Genomic DNA, 27,408 nt, shown 5'->3' with positions numbered 1-27,408 from the left:
AGACCTATAAATCCTTGAATGGCTCAGGACCTCTCAAGGATCACATCCTCCCATTGGAACAAACCTGGGCCCTGAGCCCACCATCTGGGTGGTGTAGTGTGGTGTAGTGGTTAAGAGCAGTGGACTCGTAATCTGGTGAACCGGGTTCGCGTCTCCGCTCCTCCACATGCAGCTGCTGGGTGACCTTGGGCCAGTCACACTTCTCTGAAGTCTCTCAGCCCCACTCACCTCACAGAGTGTTTGTTGTGGGGAGGAAGGGAAAGGAGAGTGTCAGCCGCTTTGAGACTCCTTATGGTAGTGACACGGGTGGCGCTGTGGGTTAAACCACAGAGCCTAGGGCTTGCCGATCAGAAGGTCGGCGGTTCTAATCCCTGTGACGGGGTGAGCTCCCGTTGCTCGGTCCCTGCTCCTGCCAACCTAACAGTTTGAAAGCACGCCAAAAATTGCAAGTAGATAAATAGGTACTGCTCCGGCAGGAAGGGGACATGGTGTGGCGCTGTGGGTTAAACCACAGAGCCTAGTGCTTGCTGACCAAAAGGTCGGCGGTTCGAATCCCCGCGACGGGTGAGTTCCTGTTGCTCGGTCCCAGCTCCTGCCAACCTAGCAGTTCGAAAGCACGCCAGTGCAAGTAGATAAATAGGTACCGCTCTGGCAGGAAGGTAAACAGGTCTTGCCAGAAGTGGCTTAATCATGCTGGCCACATGACCTGGAAGCTGTACACCAGCTCCCTCGGCCAGTAAAGCGAGATGAGCACCGCAACCCCAGAGTAATCTGCGGGTAATCTGCGACTGGACCTAATGGTCAGGGGTCCCTTTACCTTTACCTCTACGGTAGTGATAAAGCGGGATATCAAATCCTAACTCCTCCTCCTCCTCCTTCTTCATGTGCCTCCTCCACAAGAGGTCCAGAGGGTAGAACCAGACTGGTGAGGGGGCATGTGTCAGGGAACGGCAGGACGCTGCTGAGTGCACTGGGAGAAAGGGAGCTGGGGTCAAATTTGGGAGAGGGGGCTAGTGGTTTGTGGGGAACTGTGCCAGCCTGGAGGCAAGAGGCGGAGGGAGCTTCAGAGCTGGAAGGTGGAGAACAGGATGGGTCAGGAGAAAAGGAAGAAGCAGGTCAAGGAAGTGAAGGTCCATATGCTTCCCCGCTGTCTGCCAGAACCAGGGGTGGATTGAAAAGGGAGGAGTAGAGGAAGTTTCCCTGTAGGCACAGTCTCTGTCTGCATGCATGCAGACTATTGGGGGAAGGTACACAAACTGATGGAGGGGACGTGCCCTCTGTTGCTGCAACTGCTCCATGCAGCACGGACCTGGGAATAACTGCCTAGCCATGAGATTGGTATGTCTAGATCTCGAGAGTTGTAGATGCTACTGTGTTATCTCTGACAATAAAGACCTGGCCATGTGCCGTGGGCATTCCTTTGGCAGCATGGCCCAGGGAAAGTCCCAACCGAGTGTTGGATAGAGAAGACTTGTTGTTGTTGTTGTTTAGTCGTGTCCGACTCTCCGTGACCCCATGGACCAGAGCACACCAGGCACTCCTGTCGTCCACTGCCTCCCGCGATTTGGTCAAACTCATGTTTGTAGCTTCGAGAACACTGTCCCACCATCTCAACCTCTGCCGTCCCCTTCTCCTTGTGCCCTCCATCTTTCCCAACATCAGGGTCTTTTCCAGGGAGTCTTCTCTTCTCATGAAGTGGCCAAAGTATTGGAGCCTCAGCTTCAGGGTCTGTCCTTCCAGTGAGCACTCAGGGCTGATTTCCTTCAGAGTGGATAGGTTTGATCTTCTTGCAGTCCATGGGACTCTCAAGAGTCTCCTCCAGCACAATAATTCAAAAGCATCAATTCTTCAGCGATCAGCCTTCTTTATGGTCCAGCTCTCACTTCCATACATCTCACTCCCATACATCACTACTGGGTCCTCCAAGAATACTTGGAGGACCACATTTAGCTCCCGGTTCTCCACATCAATTTGCAACATGGACATTGCTGTGCCTCTTAATCACCAGTAGAGGTCAGTGGTGCAATGCAGTGGTCCTTACCTGACCTCCCAACAGGGGCATTGCTGTAGCTTACTGGGAAGGGGAAGGTCCATTGGTGGTGAGGTTGTTGCGGTGCAAACACACCGGCGGAGCCAATCTGCTTGCACCATGCAGACCTCACCCCCTCCTGGTAAGCTGCAGTGATGCTAAGTGCCACAACATCACCAGCCTCTACTGCCAGGAACCGAATCATATCCATACTGATTGGAACTTCTTATGTTTCCTGGATTGCTTAGCCATTGGAACTCATTTTATAAAACCAACAGTTCTTCTTCTTTCTGAACATATAATGCACACACATACACACTCAGATGACTACTTCATGCATCTGACAAGGCAAACTCTGCCCCACAAAAGTTTATGCCGTAATAAATCTTTAAGGTGCCCTCTATTGTTTCAGCTTCCATCGCGGCAAAAGGGAAGGGCATTTTAAGAGTTGCAAAAAAAATGAAAAGCAAAATCTGTTGGGGAATGGGAACCATTTCAATAAACAGAAGGGCTTCAGATGGCATCTGAGCAATGCCCTTGATCTTTTATTGCTCCTTGCAAATGGTTATTGGGGGCAGCTTTCTCTCTGTTTTTATAGGGCTCTGTAAAAGTCACCCTGACACCCTATATAATGTTATGTTGGCCTGAGTACGCTTTGCTCCCAAGTGAAGTCAGCTGCGAGAGAACAGAACCAGATCTTTAGCATTTGAGAAACACTCATTGAAAACTCATTAAAAACATTTCTTTAAAAGAAGAACACCAAATCTTTCAGCCAAAGGGAGGATAGCAGCAATGCAGCATTAATCCAGGGATGGTGCAAACATTCTCAAGTTTTAAGAGTTTAGCTTGTTCATAGAATTGACTTGGTAGAGATGCACAAATTTAGCCATTTCAACTTCTCTCACTTTCCTGGTCTTAAGTGCAAGCTTAAGACTTTTTAATCCTCGTGAAAATCCATCTGCATCTTAGTGCAAACTTCTCTGAAAGTATTTTAATATTACCCATTAAGTTTCCCTTGGTGTAATAGGCTGCATCCAACCAAGCTGTTCCATTCACTCAGCAACCTCTGCTTGCTCAGCAAAACCTCCTTTCCCTCTCTCCTATCCAAAAATAACTTCTCGGGAGGGCTGGCAGAAACTCCGGAACAGATTTGTTGGCACCCGTCTGTCTCGAGAGACAACGTAGTGTGCCTCTGGGGGCGAAGCCCAATTGCTGAAGACTCACAGCAGCTGCTGTGGCTGCAGAGACACTTGTAACTCCTGCTTCCCACATTATTTTTGCTGCATCAGCAGCACCAAAGTGACCTCCCTGGGGTGCAAACCTGGGCAGTGTGTCTGGAGGGTCCAGGGATGCCCAGATGACAAGACCCCCATCTCGGCCTGGCTGATGTGGTCCAAAGGAAAGCAGAGCAAGACGTTTGGCACCAGCTTGGCTACAGGAGTTGCCAGAAGGGGGCATACAAGGAGCCATCCAACTGCCTTAGGGACTCCACTCCTCATTTGTGTACGATTTACTCTTTAGTCTTTTCTCCTCCCGAATATATCCCACAAGGCAGCCATGTTGTACCTTGAAGAATATCCTTACCTTGGGCGACTTCCTTACAGTTAGTCCGTTGTAGTTAAGATTGTTTTCAAACATTTTGTGCCATGACTCTTTAAGAGCGGCGGAAGAAGAAACCACAAGCCTACCCCTATCCCAAGGCTTAGTCCAAAAATGCTGAATTTGTCCTGCTAGACAAAGACCCATCTAGTCTAACACTCGGTTGTGTGGCGAGTTCCCACCCCCCAGTGGAAATAATGGCACATGACACAATTATGAAGGTTAATGGGCTAAATAAGGCCACAACTTTATTGGTTATAGGTGATGAGTGGTATTGGCTTTGGCATTGGTCCTAACCGACTATATCCGGTTTCAGCCTGTCCGCTAGAAGTCCGGGAAGGGTTAACCACCAGTAGCGGGAGTCCTCCTGATGCACATCAACTAGGAACTCCCCCAGGGTCACCGATAGGGGGTGTGACTTAGGCCCCCACCTCCCCAGGCTTCGGACAGGGCCACACACCCCGGAATCCTTTATCGAACTACCCTTCAATATGTGTGGCAGGTGATGGCATTACCTTCCCTCTCCCAACTACAGAAGTATACCAATGGCTAAATGCCAATGCCAAGAAAGTTGTGATGATTTGCTATGAGATAGGCGAAAACCAAGTAGCTGGTGCCAATTTGCCAAGTGGAAAAATTCCTACCAGGCCCCTCAACGGCGACCAACCAAGGTCCATAGCAAGGTCAAGGAACGAAAACCTTATAGGGCTGGACAGTGGGAAAAGCAGGAACAGCTGGCCGGCGGGAAAAGAGGGAGATCCCCAGCCGCGTCCTGGTTTAAATAAGGCAGGCCACACCCCCAGAGCCAGCTGATTGGCTGGCCAGGGAGTGACACGGCTGGGAATCCCCCCAATTGCGCGGGGCTGGGCCGTGAAGCCCGCAACTCCACCTCCTCCAAAGGGCGGAAGTGGCTTTCTCAGTGGCTAACCAGATATCCCAGCAGGAATCCCAACAGCAGGTCCTGAAAGCAACAGCAGAAATCTCTCCATCTGCGATTCTCAACAACTGGAATTCAGAGACATATTGTCTCTGATAGTGTCCGCAGTCACGCTGGCTAGCAGCCATTGATAGTCGGGTCCTCCTCACCAGCTGTGTTTAGAGCAGCTTTCACCACCCTGGTGACTTCCAGATGTTTTGAACTACAACTTCCCTCAGCCCCAGCCAGAACAGCTGGCAACAGGTAGGCAAAAGCTTGCGTCTGGAATCCAGAGACAAAAGGCTAGAGTTATGCACAGGCTGCGACAGGCCGCCATCTTGTTTGCAAACCAGGTGCACGCTTTCGTCAGCGGGAGCACCTGTGGAGCATTCGCCTGGGGAGAAAATCGAGGGTGTGTGTGGCAGCCTCAAGATCTGCCAGAATATTCTCTCCTGGCTTTCAAGCAGACCGAGCCTGAATCCCAGGCCCGGCAAATCCCACACAAGGTTTTTTTTTATTCCACTGGAGAGCGAACGCAAATAACTAAGTCGGATAGAATCGCTTGAATCGTGGCTCCGGGGTTGATTGTAAAAATGACATTTCCACTCACTCAAGCTGACAGCTGCGTTTGCTGAGAGGATGTGATCATGCACAAATTTGCCCCGAGCTGGTTTCTGGGCTGCCTGCTTGGATCCTGCGCTGGAACGAACAGAAGGAGGAGGGGAACAAGAGCTCCAATAATACCCTGTGTTCGGGGAAGACCTCTCTCCCTGCTGTCCCAAAGGACATGAGAAGGCAGTGTGGTGTAGTGGTTAGAGTGACAGACTAGGATCTGGGAGGACAGGATTCAAAAACACACTCAGCCATGAAGCTCGCTGGGTGACCTCAGTCCAGTCCCTGCCTCTCAGCCTAGCGGTCAAGGACTGGTTGGACGCAGAGGAATGGTGGGAGGAACCGGTTGGGGAGCCCCCTAAGGGAAGAAGGCTCAGAGCCTGGGGAGTGGTGGTGGAACGATGGTGAGTGGTTGGAGGGAGAAGACTGGGAAGAGGATGTGTCAGAGGCTGTAGAGGTAACAGGGCTTGGTGAGCTGGGAGACTCTGTGGAAGAGAGAAGTCCAGAATCAAAGGCAGAAGCTGAAGCAGGAAGAGGAAGGAGACCAAGAAGCAAAGATGAGTTCGGCCAGTGAAGAGTCATGGGTCTCTCCCGCTCTTGCCGCGACAAGCTCCCCTCCCCACTTGTCTCCCAGAACCAGAAGAGGCATGAAAAGGGTGGAAGAGAAGTTGGCTACATATAGGCACAGTCTCTGCTTGCTTGGAAAAAGCCCCAGAGGAGGCTGAGCACTCTAGAGGAGCTGGCCACTGATGCTGCAAAGCCCGGCCCCCTTCCAACAAATATAAAAAGGTAAAGAACCCCTGACAGTTAAGTCCAGTCGTGATCGACTCTGGGGTTGCGGCGCTCATCTCACTTTACTGGCTGAGGGAGCCTGCATTTGTCCACAGACAGTTTTCCCGGGTCATGTGGTCAGCATGACTAAGCCGCTTCTGGCAAACCAGAGCAGTGCACAGAAACGCCGTTTACCTTCCTGCCACAGTGGTACCTATTTATCTACTTGCACTGGCGTGCTTTCGAACTGCTAGGTTGGCAGGAGCTGGGACCGAGCAACAGGGATTCGAACCACCAACCTTCTGATTGGCAAGCCCTAGGCTCAGTGGTTTAGACCACAGCGCCACCCACATCCCTCCAACAAATATACAAGGGGTTAAAGACATCTCGGCCCCTAGAGTTGGCACATCTGCCTCCGACTGTGGAGGTAGAGCATAGCCATCAGGACTAGTAGCTATTAATAGCTTTCTCCATGAATCTGTACTAACCTCTTTTAAAGCTATCTGAGTTAATGGTCATGACTGCCTCCCGCAGTTCCACAGTTTAACTATGTGCTGTGTTAAGGACTTTCATTGATCTGGGCTTGTGTTTTTATGCTCCTGGTTTTGTCTTCATGCCCCGCTCATAAGCTTCTAAGTGGAGCAGGGTTTACTGGAAATGCAATGCAGGGTCAAGATGCATTCTTACATTTCCATGATATTCCCTACACTCTGTTTTGGGGACTGAGCACACACCCCTTTAGGAAAGCTCCCCTGCATTCATCTATTTCAGCGGTTCTCAACCTGTGGGTCCCCAGATGTTGTTGGACTACAACTCCCATCATCCCTGAGCTCTGGCCTTGCTAGCTAGGCCATGGACATGCTATGTGATCTGATGGTGAATTTTGGGTGACCCAATGCAAAAATTCTGAGGATCCATGTGGATCCATGCATTGTAACCACGTTTTTGTGCCATTGCTGCCCCACGAAACAGTGGATGTGTAGTTCTTTTGGTGCAGGCTGTAGCCATGGACATGCTGTGTGATCTGATGGTGAATTTGGGGTGACCCAATGTAAAAATCCTGAGGATCCATGTGCTTTTACCTCCCTCCTCCCAGGCAGCCTCCTTTATCTCTAGAGTCCCTTATCTCCCTCCCGATCGCTTGCCGATCAGCTGCTCAGCGGCTTTGTTTCAACACTCCCTTCCCCCTTGTTTGCCTTAGTGTCTTTTCCTTAGCTGGAGCACTTTTTTTGCTCCTCCTTTTCTTCTAATTTCTCTCCTCATTTATTTAATCTTCCTGACTCCTCTCCTTGCAAGTTCGCTGTCTTTACCTCCCCCCTCCCAGGCAGCCTCCTTTATCTCTAGAGTCCCTTATCTCCCTCTGATCACTTGCCGACCAGCTGCTCAATGGCTTCGTTTCAACACCCCCTTCCCTCTTTCTAAAAAAAAAAAAAAGCACGATCTGCTTTTTGCCCCAGGGCAATTCGGCTCCTGGGCCCACACATTCGCTCCATAAGACGCACAGACATTTCTCCTTACTTTTTAGGAGGAAAAAAGTGCATCTTATGGAGCGAAAAATACGGTATTTGTTTGCAAATGGCTGTCAATCCACTTCTGGAGAGGCCACAAACTGCCTAGCAATGTTAAGAAGAAAGAACAAGGTGTATGTGAGTGAGAATTCCTGACAAGGTCTGGTCAATAAAAGAAGATTGAAAGCCTGGCTTTGTAATCCAGCACCCCCAGCAAACTTGCCAAGGCACGTTCGGAGGCACCGACTAAGCAGGACCTGACTGGCAACTCCTCCATCTCATCAACTCATTCTTTGGCCCCAGTATCTATTGTTGCGCCTGAATGCAAAAGCACACCACCACCGAAACAACTCTTTGGTCCAAGTTTAGAAGAAGAAGGAAACAATTTCAGATTAGCATTTCAGTCAAGCCTGGAAGAATCCCTGCCCAACTGGAACAATGAATCTCACCAGTCTTTCAAAGAGAAGCTGAGCTCATTGGTCCTTGTTCAACATCTTCATAAACGACTTGGATGAAGGAACTGAAGGCTTGCTCATCAAATCTGCAGGTGACAACAAACCAGGGAGGGGCAGCTAAAACCTCAAAAGATAGAATCAAGATTCCAGATGACCTTAACAGACTGGACGGCTGGACCAGAACTAACAGAATGAAATTCAGTTGGGTCAAATGTCAGGTTCTACACTTAGGCAGGAAGAACAAGCTGTACAAATATAAATAATTGGGAGCGGGGCACCTGGCTTGTCAGCAGTACACGTGAAAAGGATCTTGGGGTCTTAGTAGACCACAATCTGAACATGAGTCAACAGTGTGATGCAGCAGCAAAAATAGCTAATGCTATTCTAGGCTGCATCAACAGAACTGTAGAGTCCCAATCAAGGGAAGCGATGGTATTCTGCCTCGGTCAGATCCCATCTGGAATACTGTGTCCAGTTCTGGGTTCCACAATTTAAGAAGCACGTTGACAAGCTGGAATGTGTGCAGAGGGGGGAACCAAGATGATCAAGGGTCTGAAAACCACGCCTTATGAGGAATGGTTGAAGGAGCTGGGTATGTTTCCTGCTTGGCAGGGGGTTGGACTCGATGGCCCTTGTGGTCTCTTCGAACTCTATTATTCTATGTTAAGCCTGGAAAAGAGAAGACTGAGAGGAGATACGAGAGCCATCTTAAAATATCTCAAGGGTTGTCCAATGGAAGATGGAGCGCGCTTGTCTTCTGCTGCTCCAGAGGGGACGAACCAAACCAATGGATTCAAATTACAAGAAAGCAGATTCTGATAAAGAAGAAGCTAATTTTAGACAGTTTGACAGCGGAACGGACTCCCATGGAAGGTGGTTCTTCAATGGGGGCATTTAAACAGAGGTTGGATGGCCATCTGTCAGGAATTATTTAATTGCAATTCCTGCACTGCGTGGGGTTGGACTAGATGACCTGGGGGTCCCTTCCCATTCTACAATTCTATTATTCTGTGCCACAGTGGCAGTGTGTGTGTGTGTGTGTGTGTGATCTGCAACCACTTGCCAAGAGCACCAGCGTGACAGCTTTCATTCCACTTTTTATTCACCTCCTGAAGCCCCTTCCCCAACTTAATGACTACCTGAAGAAGTGACAAGGGGGCATTTCTGCTCAGTCGTCATCGTCCCGTCCCCCGTATGTCCATCCCCCCACTGCCACTGCCTTGCACACCTGAAACTCGTATCGGCCAAAGCAGCGTTCAGTTTTCTTTTCCTACCCATCTCTTTGCACACCCATAAAACGCTGCCAGCTGCGTTCATAGCACACACACACCCCAACTTTAATTCATTTTCAAATTTGTTTCCAATCTAACAAATCTGGCGGGCCTCTATTCAATCAGCGACCCACTTCTCACATTAGCAAACAGATCTCGAGGATGCCATTCCCCAGATGTTTCCACTCAAGGCTTTCTCTCCCGGTGCCAGCCATGTCGATACGGAGCAAAATATGGGGTTCTGCAGAAAGCTGCATTGGCCATTCATAAATTTGTCCCCTTTTGCTTATTGCCAGGCAGGGGATTAAGCCTGGGCTCTGTTGAATGTGCCTTGAATGAGAGTGTTTTCAGCTTTGGAAAGACCGGTCTCACCTTTTCTTAATATGCCATTGAAACACACAAAGAGCCCTTTCTGCTGTTTTATCTGGAGAAGAATGACTTCTGGCACCCGTCCAGGCTAAACAGCTGGAACAAGCCAGGGCAGAATCTTGGAAAGACATCTTTGGAAAGCGAGGCTGGAGGAAATTAGCAACACAGCTCTCAAACAGACAGGGCAAGAATCCAGATTTCGGGGACGGGGTGCCCACACTCACTTCTCCCCCTGGGAGATATGCCCCAGTTGGCAGCACAGAACAGCTGAAGGAAGCGCTTTTAAAGAGGCCCTCTCCTTGGCACACTGTAAAATGCACTGCTGGGGATATTGGGTTGACACTATGGATGCAAGAAACCACAGAGCCTAGGGCTTGCCGATCAGAAGGTCGGCGGTTCAAATCCCCGCGATAGGGTGAGCTCCCGTTGCTCGGTCCCTGCTCCTGCCAACCTAGCAGTTCAAAAGCACGTCAAAGTGCAAGTAGATAAATAGGTACCGCTCCGGCAGGGAGGTAAACGCGTTTCCGTGCGCTGCTCTGGTTCGCCAGAAGCGGCTGAGTCATGCTGGCCACATGACCCAGAAGCTGTATGCCGGCTCCCTTAGCCAATAAAGCGAGATGAGCGCCGCAACCCCAGAGTCGGTCACGACTGGACCTAATGGTCAGGGGTCCCTTTACCTTTACCTTTAGATACCTATTAGGTCCATAAATTACCATATAGCATACATTCAACACAAAAGAACAGTGACCATTTGTTGTTGACAAAGGGCAGCCCGACATATAAAGGGCCCCATTACCTTCAGTAGCTTAGGGCCTCATTAAACCGAAATCCGGCCCTGAACCCCCCGCAATGCAACATGTCCAAAACTACCTTGTCCGCTGCGGAGAAATGAGATTACTTATGGAATTATTGAATTCACATAATTAGTTACATAAAGAGGTGCATGGGGTGTTAGGGGAGGGGTAGAAAGAAAACTCTGGTCCTAGATCTCCTCTGCCTTGTGGAATATCTTTGGGAGAAGTAAAGAGTAAGCCCTACAAAAATCCAGAATGGAGTCCTTAAGATGGTTGGATAACGTCTTATACGCCTCCTTCCGGCAACTTCTTCAGCCAAGCTGGTGCCAAACGCATAGCTGTCAACTTACAGATTTAAAAATAAGGGACCAGCAGCCTCGAAAGTAAGGGATCAGCAGCCAAAATAAGGGATTTTGCTTAGCTTATGCATACATCCGCCACTGATGGAGCCATGCTGCTTTTGCTGTGACTGACTGTGTTTTGCAGGGGTTGGACTAGATGGGTCTACAACTCCGACCAAAGAGTGGCAGACGAAACTGATGAATGACGTCGAGATGGCAAAGCTTACAGACAGAATTAAAAACCAGGAAGAGGACCTCTTTAATAAAGAAGGGGGAAAGTTTATAATTTATTTGAAAAGCTATTGGAAAGAGTTACATACATTGGTAGGATTGACAGAAAACTTGTAGTAAAAATTTGAACTGTGGATGGACAAATGATTTATAAAAATAGAGTTATGAAAGGGATGCAGAGGGAGAAATCACTACATTAAGATGCTGCACTGGTTGGAGGGGATGCTAAGCAGCACGTCGGGGCTGCCGTTATCCTGGTGCGAGGAGTTCCATCGGCCCTTCCCCGCCCGAGAGAGAGAGAGGGAGGGAAGGAGGAAGACTCCTGCCCACGCCGCCCGCAAGCCTGGCATGAAGCAGTTGCGGCGCCATGGTGGCTGAAGCGCTGCCCTTCTGCATCCCTCCCCATCCCATCCTCTTCCTCCTCCCGCAGGCTGCCTCCTCAGCCACCACGGCCACTGCCACCCCCGGCTTCCCCTGGCAGTGCAGAAGTCTCGCAAGAGAGGGGCTGCCTGCCCGCCCGCCACCACCCATCTCCTCACGGCGCACCCCTGAGGGGGGGAAAGGGAGAGATGGAGATGCGGCAGCTCGTGTGCGCTCTCTCTCGAGGCAGAGGACCCCGAGCCGCTGCTTCCCTCCTGAGCTGGGCGAGCATGAAACCCGGGAAATTTAAGGGACATCATCAATCCGGGACAGCAGCAGGAAACGGCACCGGGATAAGGGAGTTTCCCGCCAAATAAGGGACGGTTGACAGCTAAGGCCAAACGTCTTGCTCTGCTTTCCTTATTATTATTCACGGTCATTTCAATGCAAAAGAAACACTATGAAAGGCAGAGCTATGCAACAGCATCAGTCACCTATCTTGTAAGCAACTGGTCGTATTTACTGGATTAATTTCTGTTCCGGACACGAGACAAATAAACAGAAAAAGCGATTTCCACTCCACATTTTGGAGGTCCCAGGTCACAAGGTGGTTAGATTGGTCTCAACTAGGGCCAGGGCCTTTTCAGCACTGGCCCCGACTTGGTGGAACGCTCTGTCACAAGAGACTAGGGCCTTGCGGGACTTGACATCTTTCCACAGGGCCTGCAAGACAGAGCTGTTCTGTCTGGCCTTTGGTTTGGACTCAGTCGGACCCTTATGTTTCCCTCCCCTATGGTCTTGATTTATTGGCTATTTTAAAATGAGGCTGCATTTTAAATTGCATTTCAACCTGTATTTTAAATTGGGTTTTCTTTTTCTTTTTCCCCTATTATGTTTTTACTGTGATTTTATTAGTGTTAGCCGCCCTTAGCCCGGCTCTGGCTGGGGAGGGGAGGGTATAAATAATAATAACAACAACAACAACAACAACAATAATAATAATAATAATAATAATAATAATAATAATAATAATAATTACTATTATTACTACTACTACTACTACTACTACCACTTTGTTTTCATTCTCCAACATCCACTACTCACAAGAAAGCACCCACTCTGCATTTCTTCATAAGATCAAGGAGGAGAATCAAGCTCTATAGGCCTACCTTTTCCTACCTGAATGCCCCCCCCAGATGTTTTGGACTACAACTCCCATCAGCCCTTGCCAACCACTTGCTAGAGGCCATGGAGCGAGGGGTCTTGTGTTCGAATCCTGCTTGCGGGTTTCCCATTCGGGCATCTGGTTGGCCACTGTGAGTTGAGGATGCTGGACCAAATGGGCCACTGGCCTCATCCAGCAGGCCCTTCTTATGTCCTTATGTTCCTTGATAGCCTTATCCTTTATGAATTTCCCTCATCCTCTTTTAAAGGTTCTAGGTTGTTAACCATGCAGGTTCTCCTGTGGGAGGGAGTTCCGCAGGTTAACTAACTGCTGTGTGAAGTTGTACTTTCTTGTTATCTTCCCCAGCATTCAGCTTTTATGGGATGTCTGTGTGAGCTCTAGTGTTATGTGAGAGGCAATGAAATTTAGGTCCAGCAGCAGAACATTCCCAATTTGCAGCAGGTGGAACTGGGCGATACCCAGACAAGGTGTGTGAGGTTTACAGGCCTACATTCTTGGCCCAACCCTGACATTATTTGCATACTAATGACCCAGACGCCTGCGAGCAGCAAAGTCATGGAAGGTTATTCAGAAGGCTCTTCCTCTCATCCCACCCAGATCTTGAATTGGGCAGATATCAAACATTCCTCTGTGCACAGGGATGTGTGTGTGTGTGTGTGTGTGTGTGTGTGTGTGCAAGTTTCAGTAAAGCAATTTCATGTCCTGTGAAAATCCACAGCTTTGGAATTCTTTTTTGTTCATTTTTCAAATTACACTTTTACAATCACATATCCAACATACAACATAAACACGAGATTCCAAAAAAATCTCCTGGAGTCCCCTCCTCCCCTTTGTGGGTCTTCTTGTTAGCCATTTCCTCTTGCATCTTTTATAATAATCTAAATCTTTTACATCTCCATCGTATCCAAAAACCATCCGTTAAACTACATTGGCTCCCAGTACATTTCCGAGCACAATTCAAAGTGTTGGTGCTGACCTTTAAAGCCCTAAATGGCCTCAGTCCAGTATACCTGAAGGAACGTCTCCACCCCCATCGTTCTGCCCAGACACTGAGGTCCAGCTCTGAGGGCCTTCTGGCGGTTCCCTCGCTGCGAGAAGCCAAGTTACAGGGAACCAGGCAGAGGGCCTTCTCGGTAGTGGCGCCCGCCCTGTGGAACGCCCTCCCACCAGATGTCAAAGAGAAAAACAACTACCACTTTTAGAAGACATCTAAAACAGGCAGCCCTGTTTAGGGAAGCTTTTAATGTTTGATGCATTACTGTATTTAAATATTTTGTTGGAAGTCACCCAGAGTGGCTGGGGAAGCCCAGCCAGATGGGCAGGGTATAAATAATAAGTTATTACTGTTATTATTATTGCCACCAACTGGCACCAATCAGGATGCTTTGCATAGGCTAGCACAAACAGCCAACAACAAAATCCCACCAAAGTCTTGCACTTTCAGGGGGAAACCCTGTAGCTTAACAAGCGAGTAAACCCCTTTCAAAACAGTAGGGTGTACTTCTGAGGAGAGATGCGGTAGGTTGCAGAAGATAGCAAGTGACAAAAGTCTCATTGGTGACAATGGGGACTTGTTTCCCCTGTGCAGAATTACAGTGTTAAAGCCGCACAGATTTCAACAGGAGATTTAACCCTGTGCATAACTCCCTTGTGAAACAAATAGGGGCTAATAAGATCTCGCCTTTAGTCCTGGGGTTGGTGAATCTGTAGATTTTTGTTCCTCCGAGTTTCTCATTTGTCCTATCAGTCCTCCACATTTCCACACCAGTTTGCATTTTTTAAAACAACAACAACCAACAACTCATGCTGGAAATCTGCCAGCATTTTGTTGTGAATTTATCCTAACATTCACATTTCTGTGCGCAGAATTTTGCGTAACATGCACATTTCTGCAAAGCCCTTTCCCCTAACAAGATGCATTTTCTCTATCTTATTTTCACGATTATATGAATTTCTATGCATTCTTTACCCTGTTACATGCATTTTTGTACACCTTCCTTCACTGGAGAACGGCACTGCAAAATCTGGAGAAACGCGAATGTCAAAGCACGGCGTGTTTTGGCTCGCGTAGTGTGAATTAAGCAGGCTTTCCTTTGAAAGCACGCTGAAACAATTTTCTACCCCCCCGTCCCCAATTCCTACTTCTAAAATGCGGCGATTTGCTTCGCTGGGAGTGAGTCGAGAAAGAAAGCACGCAAACTGGGCGCTGCTAAAGGCGATATTAGCACCACTTACCTGCTCTGAGCTTGTGAGTGCATCATTGGCCGCTGTAGCGATAAAACACTATGAACAGCAAAACCTTGTCCAGTGGCTTCGTCTGTCCCAGAGGCCAAGGGCTCGATCCTCTGGGTCTTTTTCAATAATAAAACACCATCCAAGCTGCAGGCAGACCAGGCTGTTCCTGCAAGAATCGCCAAGCGGCTGCAGTTCCCGTGTCAGCAAGAAGAGCGAAAAAAGACCCCCAAACTCTGAGCAGAGAGTTGGGGGAAAGTTGTGAGGGAGGAGGAGGAGGGGCTGCCATGGGGCTTATTCTTTGATTCCTGGCTGTCAGGCAGGCTTTTTTTTTTGCAGTGGTCCCATTTCTCCTTGTGATGCTTGCAATAAGGAATGCAAGAGGGAGGCAAGGCCCCCCCCCATATACCTCATGGGCAAAACACATCCATAACAGTCGGCGTTGTGGAATTCCTCAGCAAGAACAGCCCCCTGAACGGAGCAGCCATCAAACACCTGAGGGACAGGGAAAGAGGGAGGGAGGGAGGGTGAATCACGGCGCTGGAAGGGAACGCCAGAGGTCATCTAGTCCAACCCCTTGCAATGCAGCTAAAGAAGCCCCGACAGAAGGCTGTCCAACTTCTGCTTAAAAACCTCCTATGAAGGAGCGTCCGCCACGTTCCAAGGGAGCCCGTTCCACTGCCCAACGGCTCCTGCTGTCAGAAAATTCTCCTTGATGTTTAGTCGGATCTCCTTTCTTGGAACTTTAATCCATTGGTTCGGGCCTTAATAATAACAATAATAATATTATTAAGATTATTAATATTAATAGACTCTTGAAAGTCCCATGGACTGCAAGAAGATCAGACCTATCCATTCTTAAGGAAATCAGCCCTGAGTGCTCACTGGAAGGACAGATCCTGAAGCTGAGGCCCCAAGACTTTGGCCACCTCATGAGAAGACTCCCTGGAAAAGACCCTGATGTTGGGAAAGATGGAGGGCACAAGGAGAAGGGGACGACGGAGGACGAGATGGTGGGACAGTGTTCTCGAAGCTACCAGCATGAGTTTGACCAAACTGCGGGAGGCAGTGGAAGACAGGAGGGCCTGGTGTGCTCTGGTCCAGGGGGTCACGAAGAGTCGGACACGACTAAACAACAACAACAATACAGTGATGGAGTGGACTGTGTACCACAGTAATGTGGGGAATTTTGAATTTGGATTTGATATCCCAATTTATCACTACCCGAAGGAGTCTCAAAGCAGCTAACATTCTCCTTTCCCTTCCTCCCCCACAGCAAACACTCTGTGAGGTGAGTGAGGCTGAGAGACTTCAGAGAAGTGTGACTGGCCCAAGGTCACCCAGCAGCTGCATGTGGAGGAGTGGAGCCACGAACCCGGTTCACCAGATTACAAGTCCACCGCTCTTAACCACTACACCACACTGGCTCAAATGCTCCCTCTTGTTCTTTCCTAAGCCTCCCTGCAAGCAGAAAGCGAGCACATCAGGGAGAGAGATTTTAGTCTAAACCTCTTCCTTGAAACGCTATATTTCTACTTGAGAAGATCTTTCAAAATTATAGGCTTTTTTAAATGTTACATACTCCCTACTCTCTGAAATACTGAATTCCAAATTCCTTCATGCCTGGCTGTTTTGTTGTGTTTGAATCCAGCCCTTCTGGCAAACAAGACTCCCTTTCTCCAAACCTCAAGTTTGTTAAGATGGAGAGTCGTTTGCTCTTGGCGGCAATTTCCCACCAGCGCCTTTGTTTGCTGGCCCATCTCCTGCCTGTCCTCCCCCCGTCCCCCGACTTCCCTTGATTGCTTTCAAACATGGCTGATTGCTCAAACGCTTGAAAAATGCTTCCCTTGGAATGGGACCAAGAAATGTTCCAGCAGCCCCGTTTATCTCCGCATCTCGACACTCTCCGTTTCGCTTTGACAAGCCCCTTTGACAACTTTAAGCCTCAGCTTTTCTTCTCCCTGGTGCAAGAGGGAGGAGAACTGGCAGCCAGCCAAGGTGGTTTCTTATTTTTCTTTTTTAGAAAAGTTGTGAGTGCATACATTTCGTAAAAAAAGGTCCTGCTCCTTTAGGAAGCTGGAGCCTGAGCTGTGCTCGAACCAAGCGAGCTGTGATTCTTGCATTGCGATTCCTGCATTGCAGAGGGTTGGACTAGATGACTCAAGGTCCCTCCCAACCTTGCAGTTCTACGACTTCCGCCTCAGTCGGACCACACATGGAGTTCTGTGTCCAGATCTGGGCACCACAATCTAAGAAGGATATTGACAAGCTGAAACATGGAAGGATCTGTCCTTCCAGTGAGCACTCAGGGCTGATTTCCTTCAGAATGGATAGGTTTGATCTTCTTGCAGTCCATGGGACTCTCAAGAGTCTCCTCCAGCACCATAATTCAAAAGCATCAATTCTTCGGCGATCAGCCTTCTTTATGGTCCAGCTCTCACTTCCATACATCACTACTGGGAAAAACCATAGCTTTAACTATACGGACCTTTGTTGGCAAGATGATATCTCTGCTGTTTAAGACGCAGTCTAGGTTTGTCATTGCATTTCTCCATCACTGTAAAGGTAAAGGGACCCCTGACCATTAGGTCCAGTCGCGGACGACTCTAGGGTTGCCGCGCTCATCTCGCTTTACGTGCCGAGGGAGCCGGCGTACAGCTTCCGGGTCATGTGGCCAGCATGACTAAGCCACTTCTGGCGAAGGGACTGAGCAACGGGAGCTCACCCCGTCGCGGGGATTTGAACTGCTGACCTTCTGATTGGCAAGTCCTAGGCTCTGTGGTTTAACCCACAGTGCCACCCGTGTCCCTATCTCCATCACTGTAGGAGCTCTTATATTCTTATGCTGCAGTAGGAAACTTTCTAGAAACTAGAGGGCAGATTTCAGCACAGCACAACTCCAAACACAGATCTCCCACGAGTAACATGGCATGCACATCTGGCTTCCAGCTGGCCAAGCTGCTGGCATTTCCACCTGGCTTCTTTGCAGGGGGTGAAATGTGTTGCTAGTGCTACCCATCCCTTCTGCAAAAGACGCTGTGCTGCAGCGGCCGCTATATCCCAGGTGCTGGGAGGCAAAAGGCAGGGGAGAATGTTTGCTGTGCATGTCCTTGATGAAGTCAATGGGAGGAAGGCAAGCTGCCCGTGTCCCCTTCCCCATGTTGGGATGGGTTTTATTTTCAGTTCGAATTGCCCACCCCTTGCTTCCATTTGCTGAGCCCTGCTGGATCTCAAGCTAAAGGTGGTCTGGTCCAGCATGGTCTGGCTGGAAGCAGAGGAGGCACCAGCTGCTGAGGAACCCCCAGGTTGTTGGCATGCAACCAAGGAAACGGGGGCAATTGGCAGGCCCCCAGCTGGCTCCAGCCCACCAGCCGGTGTGCCGAGTGAACTCCAGTCCTTGGTCCAGCATGAATCTGCGACCTGAGCTTCAGAAGCTAGAACACACTACTCAGCAAAGATAACACTACACAAAAGAAGCAGCAGGAGAGGCTGTGTGAGCATGTTTACAAGCAGTTTATTCAGCGTACATCAGGACAAAAGGAAACATGTCTGATCTCCTTCGTGTCCAAAGCAAGCAGCAAAAAGCAAAAGCTATACACAAAGGGAAGTTCCCAGCAAGCTGTGCTGGAGTGTAAACAGACATGTGACACACAACAGTCATGCCTGTTCCTTAAGGTGGAATGGAATACCCCAACACGGGGAACCCCCCGGAGAAGGAGGCTCAGAGCCCGGGGAATGGTGGTGGGACGATGATGAGTGGTTGGAGTAGGGCTGGATTTAGGTTTGATGAGGCCCTAAGCTACTGAAGGTAATGGGGCCCTTGATATGTCTAGCTATCCTTTGTCAACAACAAACTGTCGCTGTTTTTTTGTGCTGAATGTATGCTATATAAGGGATGCAGGTGGCGCTGTGGGTTAAACCACAGAGCCTAGGACTTGCCGATCAAAAGGTCAGCGGTTCGAATCCCTGTGACGGGGTGAGCTCCCGTTGCTCGGTCCCTGCTCTTGCCAACCTAGCAGTTCGAAAGCACACAAGTGCAACTAGATAAATAGGTACCGCTCCGGCGGGAAGGTAAACGGCATTTCCATGCGCTGCTCTGGTTCGCCAGAACGGCTTAGTCATGCTGGCCACATGACCCAGAAGCTGTACACTGGCTCCCTTGGCCAGTAAAGCGAGATGAGCACCGCAACCCCGGAGTCGGCCACGACTGGACCTAACGGTCAGGGGTCCCTTTACCTTTACCTTATATGCTATATGGTAACTTATGGACCTCATAGGTGTCTCAAGCCATTTCTACATGTTGCCATGCAACCAGTCCATGCAGAATGCAGGCACCCTATATATAGAAATCATCAAACCAGTGATAATTTAGGGTGCGGTGCAGGCTAGCAGGCGGGGCCCATAACTTACATCATAGGAGCCTACACAACACAAAACACTGTGTTTTTTAAAAAATTGAATTCCTTATTTAACATATTTCACAAAACTATTCAGCAATATACCACGTTACAATTCACATCCCATCCCATACTGCAGAAAAATTTAAAATACATTTTTTTAAAAAAGACCTAAAATAGAATTCCGATTGTTCTCAACCCCCCCGCCCTAAATTACACTTGTTATATTTTACACAGTATCCTATTAATATATTATTTTCTTAAATCTTCTTGATAATGAAAAGAAAAAGAAAAAAGAAAAATACATCTATTGTCTATACACTGCAAGACTCATTGAAGATCTGCCAGGTTTTTGCTGTCACAGTAGCTTTTCAGGTACTCCTTGGATATATTTCATTCTTGGTTTACTTTTTGCATCGAATACCCTCTTACCCTCCCCGTCATTTTTGCCATTTGTAGATATTCTAACAGTTTAACTTGCCATTCTGACTTTGTAGGTGTAATTTCATTTTTTCCATTACGTTGCAATTAAAATTCTGGCTGCGGATGTCACATACAGTACACACAACACAAATCACTATTGCTGTATGTAGGTTTTATTTTATTTGTTTTTTATCTTATATTTTGGAAATGTACATCCAGTGGTTTTTTCCTTTAAATTTTTTGGGGGCCCCCAAGAGGTGGGGCCCTAAGCTATAGCTTGTCTAGCTTATACGTAAATCCGGCATTGGGTCAGAGGGATAAGAGGGAGCAGCCTGGGATGAGGAGGTGTCAAATGCTGAAGAAGCATGGAGAATGAATGACACCTTACTTAGAGACGAGGAGATTTGTAAGAAGGCCCAAAAAACTTTGAAAGATTATTTTGAAATTAACTTAAGGACTAAAGTAGAAAAAAGAATAGTATGGGACGCAAGTAAAGCCGTGATGAGAGGGTTTTTGATACAACAAAATACACTAAAGAAAAGAAAGCAAAATGAGAGGAAAGAGAAAATCTTGGAAAAGATAAAAGAAGGGGAAAGGAAACTAAGATTGAAGCCAAAATCGCAAGAGATCTTAAGAGAAATTAAATTATATCAAACACAATATATGCAACTGATGAATCAAGAAATAGAATGGAAAATTAAACAAATGAGACAAAAGACTTTTGAATCTGCAGATAAATGTGGCAAGTTATTGGCTTGGCAAATAAAGAAGAGACAAAAACTCAACACGGTAACAAACATAGAAGTGGAAGGAAAGAATATATGTAACCCAGTGGAAATTAGGAACTGTTTTCAGAGCTACTTTAGACAACTGTACACACAAGGGCCGCAGAAAGAAATGGATATACAACAATTCCTCGAGAAAAATGGGCTGAAAAAGATTTCGCAGGAAAGTAAGACAATTTTGAACCAGGAGATATCAGCACAAGAAATAGAAGGTGCCATTCAAAGTATGACGTTGGGCAAATCTCCTGGACCGGACGGACTGACTTCCAAGTATTACAAAGTTTTGAAGGAAGGGTTGATACAACCTTTGAAGGAAGTCTGCAACGAGATAATGGAGGGGAGAAGGGCACCAGACACGTGGAGTGAGGCTTACATCACGCTTATACCAAAGACAGAGACTGAAAAGACCCAACTTAAGAACTACCGACCCATCTCGTTACTAAATGTGGATTATTAAAATCTTTGCTGATATTTTAGCAAAGAGATTGAAAAAAGTTCTGATGGAGGAGATTCATGGGGACCAAGCGGGCTTTCTCCCGAAAAGGCATTTGTCGGATAACGTAAGGAATATAATTGACATTTTGGAGAAGTTGGAAGTGAATATAAACACTAAGGCCGTTCTGATATTTGTGGACGCCGAGAAAGCCTTTGACAATATATCTTGGAGTTTTATGTTGAAGAACCTCCGGGGGATGGGGGTAGGCCAAGGGTTTGAAAATGGTATAGGTGCAATATACTCTGAACAGAAAGCAAAATTAATTGTAAATAATGTGGTTACAGAAGAGTTCAAGATTGAAAAAGGGACACGTCAGGGGTGCCCTATCTCCCCACTACTTTTTATATCGGTCCTGGAGGTTTTGCTTAATATGATTAGGAGGGACCAGTTGGTTAAAGGGATTCAGGTCGGAGCTAAACAATATAAATTGAGAGCATTTGCAGATGACCTAGTACTTACATTACAAGAGCCAGAAGCTAGCACGAAAAGAGTTTTGGAAATAATTCAAGAGTTTGGTCAAATGGCAGGATTTAAATTGAATAAGTCAAAGACTAAGGTATTGGAGAAAAATTTAACACAGGTTGAAAAAGAAAGGTTTCAGAATAAGACAGGGTTGAATGTGGTTAAAAAAGTGAAATATTTGGGTATAAATATGACAGCTAAGAATGTGAACCTATTTAAAGATAATTATGAAAAAACTTGGACAGAAGTGAAAAAAGATTTGGAGATTTGGTCAAACTTGAAACTTTCCTTGTTAGGTCGAATTGCAGTTATAAAAATGAATGTATTGCCAAGAATGTTGTTTTTGTTCCAAGCATTACAAATAATGGATAAAATGGACTGTTTCAAGAAGTGGCAAAAAGATATATCTAAATTTGTCTGGCAGGGCAAGAAGCCCAGAATTAAATTTAAGATATTAACGGATTCAAAGGAAAGAGGGGGGTTTGCCCTGCCAGACTTTAAACTGTACTATGAAGCGGCAGCTTTCTGCTGGCTAAGAGATTGGCTGCTTCTTGAAAATACAGACATTTTGGATTTGGAAGGTTTTAACAATATTTTTGGGTGGCATGCATATTTGTGGTATGACAAGGTTAAAGCACATAAAAGTTTTAAAAACCATATTGTCAGAAAAGCACTATTAAATGTCTGGATCAGATATAAAGATCTGCTGGAAAACAAAACTCCAAGGTGGCTGTCGCCAATGGAAGCTAAGGCAGTTAAAAAGTTAAATATGGAGTCGAAGTGGCCAAGATATTGGGAAATTCTGGAAAAGGAAGGGGACAAACTGAGATTGCAGAGTTTTGAGAAATTAAAAGGGAAGGTGAGAGATTGGTTGCACTATCACCAAATAAATGAAGTGTTCAAATTGGACAGTAAAATTGGCTTCCAGGTGGAAAAATCAAAATTGGAGACTGAATTGTTAGAATCCAGTACTAAGAATTTGTCAAAAATGTATAATTTGCTGCTGAAATGGAATACACAAGATGAAACGGTTAAATCAACTATGATTAAATGGGCTCAGGACATTGGTCATAATATTTTGTTTGCTGATTGGGAAAAGTTATGGACCACCGGGATGAAATTTACGGCATGTAATGCCTTAAGAGAAAATATTATGAAAATGATATATAGGTGGTACATAACCCCAGTCAAGCTTGCAAAGATTTACCATTTGCCTGACAATAAATGTTGGAAATGTAAGGAAAAGGAAGGCACATTCTTTCACCTCTGGTGGACGTGCCCGAAGATTAAGGCATTCTGGGAAATGATTTATAATGAACTGAAAAAGGTATTTAAATATACCTTCCCTAAGAAACCAGAGGCCTTTCTCTTGGGTATTGTCGGCCAAGGGGTGTTAAAGACGGATATAACTTTTTTTATGTATGCTACAACTGCAGCAAGAATACTCATTGCGAAGTACTGGAAGACACAAGAGCTACCCACTCTGGAAGAATGGCAGATGAAGGTGATTGACTACATGGGCCTGGCAGAAATGACGAGCAGAATCCGAAACCAGGGAAGAGAAGCAGCGCAAGAAGAATGGAAAAAGTTCAAGGACTATCTAAAGAAATATTATAAAATTAATGAAAGTTAGAATGATGTTGGACTGGAAAGTAAATGGTTACTATTAGTAATGGTTAAGACAAGGAGAATAAGGAAGATTAGCCTAAATCTAAATTAAAATAAGGGAAGATTTGCTGAGTAATTGATAAGAATCTGGAATACAGAAAAGGGAGGCATGAGGAAGTCGGGGAAGAAAGGTATAAGAAAGTAAGATATGAAATGGTACTTGTTTTTTGTTGTGTTTCTGTTTTTGTTTGTTTATGTATTTGTTGTATTTATGTTATGTTTGTGTGGTTATAAAAACTTTTTAATAAAAAATATTATAAAAAAAAACAAATGCTGAAGAAGCAACAGGTTTTAGTGAGCAGGAAGAGGCTCTGGCAGACAGCAGTTCAAACTCAGGGGTAGAAGCAGAAGGGGGCCAAGAGGCAGATATAAGGCAGGCTGCTGAAGTATCCAGGGAGTCTCCCCCTCCTGCTGCGACCAGCTCCCCTCCCCACTGGTCTCCCAGAATGTGCAGAGAAATGAAAAGAGTAGGGGAGTGATTGGTTGCGTTTGGGGGGAAAACCCTGGGAGAGTATGTGGAACCAGCAAGATTGACAGTGAAGATTAGAGACCAAAATGACAAAAAAATCCTTTGAGGACTGGAGACCTTTTACAGAGTATTTAAAGAACCACTATAGCAAGAGGAAAATGTGAGCAGGACTCAAAACATGAGCAACAGCGTTAATAATCAAGATAAATAGGTTAAAATGGATGTATTGGATAGTATGTGTGAAATATGCAGCATTCAAGGGTAAATATGGAAACTATGGAAGGGGAGGACAGGAAGATGGTGGGTAAAGTAATTTATTAAAAATTTGTAAGTTTTTTTTTATTTGTGTGGTTAGGCAGAGTCCCCCCAACCCCAGGCGACCCCCAAGTGGAAGAATGACTCAAGACAACATGCTATGGGATTAAAATTGGCCACAACTTTATTAAGTTTCAGGTGTAGGGAAACCTTGGCTCAGGCATTGGGCGTTTATCCTTCCCAGCCGGGGATCTGAGGGGCATCAGAGTTATCCAGAATGTGTGGGGATTGGGCTGGCTCTGGAGAACATATGTTCAAGCAGAGAGCCCGCCCCCCATTTCGCCACCGTCGCAGGGGAAAGCAATGACAACCTCTCAGCGTATGGCCAATGCCTCCCTTCAAGACCCCCTTAATGGGGAACCCTGGGATCACCACCACAAGGGGGGCGTGGGTCACCGCTTCACACCCCCCCCCCCATTTAGGAAGATAAGACTAAAGGATTCCGCGCAAGGCCTGAAACTGCCAAAGTTGTGATGTTTTGCTACGGCAAAGGCAAACCTGCCAATGCAGGAGAATTCCTTCCCGGCCCTTCAACAGCGACCATGCCGTAGCAGCGCCCGCGTACCTGTGGAGAAAAGGTTAACCTGCAAAAGAAGTCTTAGCTGAGGGTGGGAGAAGCTCTAGAGCCAACTGACGCTTTGCAGGTAAGATTCACCTTCCGTTGTGTGGGCAGGGCAGTCCCTCCCCCCACCGGGCTGACCCCCTGGCAACGCCTCCACAGGCAGGATTGGGCGATTGGCTGAGGTAGGCGGAGACCTCCAGGTATCCAGCCTGCGGAGGGCGAAGCTAGCCTATACTACCGGGAGCCACACTGGGATCCGGGACCATGCAATAGGGGCCCCATTTGATGTGGGGACCGGTCATTGTGAAAACTCAATAAATAATATTTTTTTCTAAAAAAAACTGGAGAGGAGGAGCCTTAGAGAGGGGTGGGAAGACGTGGACCATCCGTCCTTGCAACTGACTCTGACTCCTGACTCCTGTTCTCGCTTTGGCCAGACAAGATGCTTTTAAGGGGAAGCAGGACCCGAGTTCAAAAGCAGCACACTCCCCACATTCCCAGCAAGTCATCTTCAGATGCATCCTGCCTCCGACTGAGAAGGCAGAACATAGCCATCATAGCTAGCTGCCGCTGACAGCTTTGTCCTCCACAAATTTGGGCGTCTGGGCTCTGGGACTGTCCTCTTTGCAACCCCTGCACTTGAGTCGCTCTTTAGCGGGAGCCAGTGTGGTGTAGTGGTTAAGAGCGGTGGACTCGTAATCTGGTGAACCGGGTTCGCTTCCCCGCTCCTCCACATGCAGCTGCTGGGTGACCTTGGGCCAGTCACACTTCTCTGAAGTCTCTCAGCCCCACTCACCTCACAGAGTGTTTGTTGTGGGGGAGGAAGGGAAAGGAGATTGTGAGCCACTTTGAGACTCCTTCAGGTAGTGATAAAGCAGGATATCAAATCCAAACTCTTCTTCTTCTTTGGTGCTAAGCAATGGTTAACTTTAATAGCAACGACACCTAAAATCACCACGTGCAATAAAACTACCCCAAAGCATCTATCCGGGCAAGGAGAAAGGAGAGCATGAAAACAATTATCCAAACTAAGGTTTTTGCGTGTCTGTTGACTACGGCCTATTGGAGAAAGATTGTCAAGGCAGCTAGCTGCACACGCTACAGGATTCCAGACCCAACAACTGATGGAAGAAGGCAAGATCCCCAGAGAAGACGGCTTCAGATGGTTGGGGAGACACAGCACGGCAGATTCGAGAGGAGATGAGCAGCGGCGTTCACCACCTGTGGTAGAGAAGAGGTGAAATGGGCGCATTACAAGCACTCTGGGAATCCTAGGGCAAAAGGGACGGACCGCCGTCTTGTTAACAAGGTGTGAAGAAGCACTTTCTCAAGGCAGGTGAACGAAAGGACTGATTCATTCACTGCATGGTTAAACTGTGGAACGCCCTCCCACCGGAGGCAGTGATGGCCGACAACTTGGATGGCTTTAAAAGAGGACTGGACAAGATCGTGCAGGAAGCTATATCCATGGCTACCAACCGTGATGGCTATGTTTCGCCTCTGCAGATGGATGCAGCAACGCTTCTGAATACGAATTGCAGGAATATTACAGGAGGGTAAAGGAACGCGGGTGATGCTGTGGTCTAAACCACAGAGCCTAGGGCTTGCTGATCGGAAGGTCGGCGGTTCGAATCCCCGCGACGGGGTGAGCTCCTGTTGCTCTGTCCCTGCTCCTGCCAACCTAGCAGTTCGAAAGCACCTCAAAGTGCAAGTAGATAAATAAGTACTGCTCCAGCGGGAAGGTAAATGGCATTTCTGTGCGCTGCTCTGGTTCACCAGAAGCAGCTTAGTCATGCTGGCCACATGACCCGGAAGCTGTACTCTGGCTCCCTCGGCCTGTAAAGCGAGATGAGCGCCGCAACCCCAGAGTCAGTCACGACTAGACCTAATGGTCAGGGGTCCCTTTACCTTTACTTTACAGGAGGGTAGAGGGCTCTTGTGCCAGGGTCTTGCTTAAGGTTTCTCCAAAGGTAAATCAAGGAAGATTAAACATCAGGAAGAACTTTCTGAGGGTTGGAAGCGGTTGGAGGATGGATGACGGCTAATGGATTGAGGTTGAATCCTGACAAGACAGAAGTACTATTCTTGGGGGACAGGCGGGTGGGGGGGACTCCCTGGTCCTGAATGGGGCAACTGTGCCCCTGAAGGACCAGGTGCGCAGCCTGGGAGTCATTTTGGACTCACAGCTGTCCATGGAGGCACAGGTCAATTCTGTGTCCAGGGCAGCTGTTTACCAGCTCCATCTGGTATGCAGGCTGAGACCCTACCTGCCTGCAGACTGTCTCGCCAGAGTGGTGCATGCTCTAGTTATCTCCTGCTTGGACTACTGCAATGAGCTCTATGTGGGGCTACCTTTGAAGGTGACCCGGAAACTTCAACTAATCCAGAATGTGGCAGCTAGACTGGTGACTGGGGGCGGACGCCGAGACCACATATCAGCGGTCTTGAAAGACCTACATTGGCTTCCAGTATGTTTCCAAGCACAATTCAAAGTGTTGGTGCTGATCTTGAAAACCCTAAATGGCCTTAGTCCAGTATACCTGAAGAAGCATCTCCACCCCCATCGTTCTGCCCTGAGGTCCTGTGCCGAGGGCCTTCTGGCAGTTCCCTCACTGCGAGAAGCAAAGCTACAGGGAACCAGGCAGAGGGCCTTCTTGGTAGTGGCGCCCACCCTGTGGAACACCCTCCCTTCAGATGTCAAAGAGATAAACAACTACTTGACATTTGAAGACATCTGAAGGCAATCCGAAACCAGGGAAGAGAAGCAGCGGAAGAAGAATGGAAAAAGTTTAAGGACTATCTAAAGAAATATTATAAAATTAACGACAGTTAGAATGATGTTGGACTAAAGTAAATGGTTACTATTAGTAATGGTTAAGATAAGGAGAATAAGGATGATTAGCTTAAATTTACAGTAAAATAAGGGAAGATTTGCTGAGCAATTGACTAGAATTTGGAATACAGAAATGGGAGGCATGAGGAAGTCGAAGAAGAAAGGCTTAAGAAATTAGGATATGAAATGGTACTTGTTTTTTGTTCTGTTTTTGTCTTTTGTTTGTTTATGTATGTTTTGTTTGTATGATTATAAAAATTGTTTAATAAAAATATTTTTTTTAAAAAAAAGAAGACATCTGAAGGCAGCCCTGTTCAGGGAAGT

The 27,408-nt window shown here is 47.3% G+C and overlaps 2 protein-coding genes across 2 annotated transcripts in view; both read right to left on the bottom strand.

Annotated features, from left to right (window-relative positions):
* LOC128422132 (collagen alpha-1(XIV) chain-like) overlaps positions 1–14,783 on the bottom strand; it is a 71,619-nt gene extending 56,836 nt beyond the window's left edge. The window contains exon 1 of the mRNA XM_053405736.1: positions 14,678–14,783. The gene's annotated coding sequence lies outside the window, so the exon portion shown is untranslated. The remainder of the gene's footprint in view (positions 1–14,677) is intronic.
* Positions 14,784–24,685: 9,902 nt separating this feature from the next.
* Positions 24,686–27,408, bottom strand: part of LOC128422135 (dynein axonemal assembly factor 1-like) — a 28,114-nt gene continuing 25,391 nt past the window's right edge. Inside the window, exon 9 of the mRNA XM_053405741.1 lies at positions 24,686–25,472. Within this exon, the coding sequence (XP_053261716.1) occupies positions 25,410–25,472 (63 nt within the window). The 3' untranslated portion in view covers positions 24,686–25,409. The remainder of the gene's footprint in view (positions 25,473–27,408) is intronic.

This window comes from Podarcis raffonei, chromosome 10 (assembly GCF_027172205.1).
Source record: "Podarcis raffonei isolate rPodRaf1 chromosome 10, rPodRaf1.pri, whole genome shotgun sequence".
Taxonomy (NCBI): Eukaryota; Metazoa; Chordata; class Lepidosauria; order Squamata; family Lacertidae; genus Podarcis; species Podarcis raffonei.
This window is presented reverse-complemented; position numbering and strand designations above follow the sequence as displayed.